Source organism: Macaca mulatta, chromosome 1 (genome assembly GCF_049350105.2).
Source record: "Macaca mulatta isolate MMU2019108-1 chromosome 1, T2T-MMU8v2.0, whole genome shotgun sequence".
Lineage (NCBI taxonomy): Eukaryota > Metazoa > Chordata > Mammalia > Primates > Cercopithecidae > Macaca > Macaca mulatta.
Window position 1 is genome coordinate 1285339 of NC_133406.1, and position 5448 is coordinate 1290786.

A 5448-nucleotide genomic window follows, 5' to 3' on the forward strand; every position below is an offset into this window, starting at 1 on the left:
AATTAAAATGGTTATTATTCACATAATTTGCATTTTCTTTTGAAGGAAGAAATCAATCTTGAAAGAAGTTGATACTGATGTATCCAGCATGTCTATGTGACTATGAAGACAGACTATCATAAACACAAGATATAACTGGCAAGCATTCAAGCAAGCACGAGTTTGGATGGAACTTATCTGCATGCGTGCGCACACACACACACACACACACTCTCTCTCTCTCTCTCTTTCTCACTTTCTCTCTCTCTCAAAAGAGACTTGACACTGCTGGATTTTACAATTTAATAATTTCTTTTTCTAGATTTCTTGGGAACATGGAAAAAAGAAATCTAACAGTCGTCAGGGAATTCGTCCTTCTGGGACTCCCTAGTTCAGCAGAGCAGCAGCACCTCCTGTCTGTGCTCTTTCTCTGTATGTATTTAGCCACCACCTTGGGGAACATGCTCATCATTGTGACCATTGGCTTTGACTCGCGCCTTCATTCCCCTATGTATTTCTTCCTTAGTAACTTGGCCTTCGTTGACATTTGTTTTACGTCGACTACTGTCCCCCAAATGGTAGTGAATATCTTGACTGGCACCAAGACTATCTCTTTTGCAGGCTGCCTCAGTCAGCTCTTCTTCTTCGTTACTTTTGTGAATATGGACAGCCTCCTTCTGTGTGTGATGGCATATGATAGATATGTGGCGATTTGCCACCCCTTACATTACACTGCCACAATGAACCTGTGCCTTTGTGTCCAGCTAATGGCTGGACTGTGGCTTGTTACTTACCTCCATGCCCTCCTGCATACTGTCTTAACAGCACGGCTGTCCTTCTGTGCCTCCAATATCATCCATCATTTCTTCTGTGATCTCAACCCTCTCCTGCAGCTCTCTTGCTCTGACGTCTCCTTCAACGTAATGATCATTTTTGCAGTAGGAGGTCTATTGGCTATCACGCCCCTTGTCTGTATCCTCATATCTTATGGAATTATCTTCTCCACTGTTCTGAAGATCACCTCTACTCAGGGGAAGCAGAGAGCTGTTTCCACCTGTAGCTGCCACCTGTCAGTGGTGGTGGTGTTTTATGGCACAGCCATCGCTGTCTACTTCAGTCCTTCATCCTCCCATACGCCTGAGAGTGACACTGTGTCAACCGTCATGTATTCAGTGGTGGCCCCGATGCTGAATCCTTTCATCTATACCATAAGGAACAGGGATATGAAGAGAGGACTTCAGAAAATGCTTTTCAAGTGCACAGTCTTTCAGCGCAATAATGACCTCAGTGACTGAATTAAATAATGCTAATGTGGTGATAAGAAAGTGTGACTAGATGCTCACAATAACAGTGAGAAGAGAAACCAACTGCTATTAAATGTCTCCCTTATGCTGGAAATTGTAAGTACTTTATGTGAATTATCACATTAAATCCTCTGAGTAAACATCTAAAAACTATATAGCATTCTTTATATAGAAAGTGAATCTTAGGGAAGTTAAATAGTCTGCACACAACTCATAGCTGATAAATAGTTTCTGACTCCAGTACAAATATACCTTAGTGATGAAAATCTCTGTGATATAGTTCCCAAATGCTACATATTAAGATAAATTTTCCTAAACTTCTTGTCTGTGAGTTCAGATTTAGAATTAAAGGAGCATAAATTCTAATGTTAATTCCACAATGTGGTAGAATATCAAAGTTCTCACATTTTAAATAGTGAGTCTTCTTAAAAAATCACTAAAATAATTTATTCAAGTTTTAAAGTATGTATGCTTTCCTCCAATCCCCTCTCACTTCAAATACAGTCAATGATTTTATTCTATTGACTCATGTCCTTGTCATGCGTGTCCCTAATTGGTCTCAGGCATGGAGGAACTCAGAATTTCCCAGCCACCTTTATAGGGCAGGGGCTAGCTGATCTCCTCCAACAACTAGGAGTGCTTTTGGTATACAACATTTTTAGAGAAGAGATCAGGTTCTCAGTTCCATTTTTCATATGGGGAATATATTAACTTCTTTCAAAACAAAGCCTCATGCCCAATCCCTTGGGTTTTATTTTATCTTGCTTTCCTAACAAAAAATTAACATACCATATACAAAAATAATTATATTTGAGGTCATTCAACTAAATAGATTCCATTTAAGATAGTAACAATCCAATCCAATCTAGTTGTTTATTCAACCTATTCTGGTTCCTTTCTACAATTTTATATCTGAGAATGAACTAAGATGGTCCATTCCACATTGTGTGTCCTTGGCACCTTTGTCAAAGATCAATTGACCATGAATGTATCAATTTATTTCTATGTGTCTATTTTTATGCCAGTACCATGCCATTTTTGATTACTGTGTCTTTTTATTGCATTTTAAACTTTAATTGACATAAAATAATTGTACATATAGAGTACACAGGGATGTTTTGATAAATATAATGTACAGGTATCAGATCAAGGTAATTGACATATTCATCATCTCAAACATTTATTACTTGTTTATGTTGAAAACATCAAATATCCTTCCAGGTATTTGAAACTATATATTATTAAATATAGATATATTATATATCATTATACATTATTGTATATTATATATACTATATTTTATATTATATATTATATAAATTTTATATTATATAATATATACAATAATATATAACGATATAATATTTAATACATAATGTATATATAATATATTATTATACATTCTATAATATGTAATATTATATAATAATTATCATATTTATAATTATAAATATAGAAAATATAAATATTATATTTAAAATTACAAATATATTTATAATTATAAATTAAAATTATAAATATAAAAATATAAATATTATTTATACATAATAAATATAAATATAATTGTAAATAAAATATGTATAATTATATATTAATAATATAAATTATATATAATTATATATAATTAAAATTATTATCTATATAATTATATAAAGTATTATATATGACATATTACATATATCATATATAATTATATAATTTCATAATATATAATATATGTAATATATCATACATAATATATATCATATATAATTATATATAATAAATAATATATGATTATGCAATATTAAATATATATTATTAAATATAGATATTCTACACTGCTATAGAACATTAGAACGTGGGGGTCAGCACAGTGGTGCCCACCTGCACTTTGGGAGTCGAAGGTGGGCAGGTCACCTGGAGTCAAAAGTTTGAGACCAGCCTGGCTGAGATGGTGAATGAAGCCCCATCTCTACTAAAGTAAAAAAAAAAAAACAAAAAAAAACCAGTTGGCTGGGCCTCCTGGCCCAGGAGTGGTGGCACCTGTCTATAATCCCAGCTACTTGGAAGGTTGATGGAAGGAGAACCTGGGAGGCAGGGGTTGCAGTGAGCTGAGATTGCACCACTGTACTCCAGCCCGGGTGACAGAGCGAGACTCTGTCTCAAGGAAAAAAAAAAAAAAACACCCCAAACTTATTCCTCCTGCCTGGCTGTAATTTGAATTACTTATCAAAACCTCCTTGAGTTTTTCGATTATTTATCAAAACCTTCTCCCTACCCTTCTCAGCCTCCATTATCCTCTGTTCTACTTTTTTATTCCTATGACATTAACTTATTTTTAGCTTTCACATATGAGTAAGAACACTACACACAGTGTTTATATTTCTGTCCCTGGCTTATTGCACTTAACACAATTACCTCCAGTACCATCCATGTTGCTGTGAATAACCGGGTTTCCTTCCTTTTTTATAGTTGAACAGTATGCCATTGTATAGATAGTCTACATTTTCTTTATCCAGTCATCTGTTGTTGGGCACCCAGGTTGATTCCATAGTTTGGCTATTGTGAATCGGGCTGCAATTGGCTATTGTGAATATTGTGCAATCGTCTCATGGGATTGCAGACGTCTCTTCAATATATACTGATATCCTTTCCTGTGGATAAATGCCCAGTAGTGGGATTGCTGGATCATATGGTAGCTCTATCTGTACTTTTTTGAGAAACTTTTGCTCTGTTTTCCTTAGTGGCTGTACTAGTTTACATTGTCACCAACAGTTTATGAGAGTTCTCTTTTCTCTGCATCCTTACCAGCATTTGTTATTTCTTGTTTTATTGATAATAGCCATCCTAATTAGAGTAAGAAAATACTTCATTGGGTTTTTAATTTGTATTTCTCTGATAATGAGTAATGAACATTCTTTTCATATATTTGTTGGCCATTTGTATGTCTTCTTTTGAAAAATGCCTCTTCTAGCTAGAGCAATGAGGAAAAAGAAAGAAAGGGCATCCAAATTGGAAAACAGGAAGTCAAATTGTCCCTGTTTACAGATAACAAGATGTTATATAATCAGCTGGAAACCATCATTCTCAGCAAACTATCGCAAGAACAGAAAACCAAACACTGCATGTTCTTGCTCATAGGTGGGAACTGAACAATGAGATCACTTGGACTCGGGAAGGGGAACATCACACACCGGGGCCTATTATGGGGAGGGGGAAGTGGGGAGGGATTGCATTGGGAGTTATACCTGATGTAAATGACGAGTCGATGGGTGCTGACGAGTTGATGGGTGCTGACGAGTTGATGGGTGCAGCACACCAACATGGCACAAGTATGCATATGTAACAAAACCTGCACGTTATGGACATGTACCCTAGAACTTAAAGTATAATAATAAAAAAAAATTAAATTTAAAAAAAAGAAAATCCTGAAGACTCTACCAAAAAACTCTTAGAATTGATAAAGAAATTCAATAAAATTGTAGGATGCAAACTCAACATATGAAAACTGGTAATGTTTCTATACACGAACAATAAACTAGCTGAAAAAAATCAAGAAGGCCATCCATTTATAAGAGCTACAAAACTAAACTAGACTAAAATAAAATAAAATACCTAGGAATAAATTTAACCGAGGAGGTGAAGGATCTCTACAAGGAACACGACTAAACTCTGATAAAAGAAATTGAAGAGGACACACACAAATGAAAAGATTATTTAAATTCATTCCATGTTAATTTGTTAAGATTGCCGGGGGGGCGGAGCAAGATGGCCGAATAGGAACAGCTCCAGTCTCCAACTCCCAGCGCGAGCAACACAGAGGACCGGTGATTTCTGCATTTTCAACTGAGGTACTGGGTTCATCTCACTGGGGAGTGCCGGACCATCGGTGCTGGTCAGCTGCTGCAGCCCGACCAGCGAGAGCTGAAGCAGGGCAAGGCATTGCCTCACCTGGGAAGCGCAAGGGGGAAGGGAATCCCTTTTCCTAGCCAGGGGAACTGAGACACACAACACCTGGAAAATCGGGTAACTCCCACCCCAATACTGCGCTTTAAGCAAACAGGCACACCAGGAGATCATATCCCACACCTGGCCGGGAGGGTCCCACGCCCACGGAGCCTCCCTCATTGCTAGCACAGCAGTCTGCAATCTAACCGCAAGGCAGCAGTGAGGCTGGGGGAGG

General features: G+C 36.6%; 1 protein-coding gene across 1 annotated transcript; it reads left to right on the top strand.

Annotated features, from left to right (window-relative positions):
- Positions 1-314: 314 nt before the first annotated feature.
- OR1C1 (olfactory receptor family 1 subfamily C member 1) lies at positions 315-1274 on the top strand. The gene has a single exon (XM_001096487.5). It carries the CDS (start codon positions 315-317, stop codon positions 1272-1274), a length of 960 nt encoding a protein of 319 aa, XP_001096487.4.
- Positions 1275-5448: the final 4174 nt, after the last annotated feature.

Bases quoted from the DNA above. Each gene is read 5' to 3' on its own strand.
- OR1C1 (XM_001096487.5), top strand. From the start codon at position 315: ATGGAAAAAAGAAATCTAACAGTCGTCAGGGAATTCGTCCTTCTGGGA.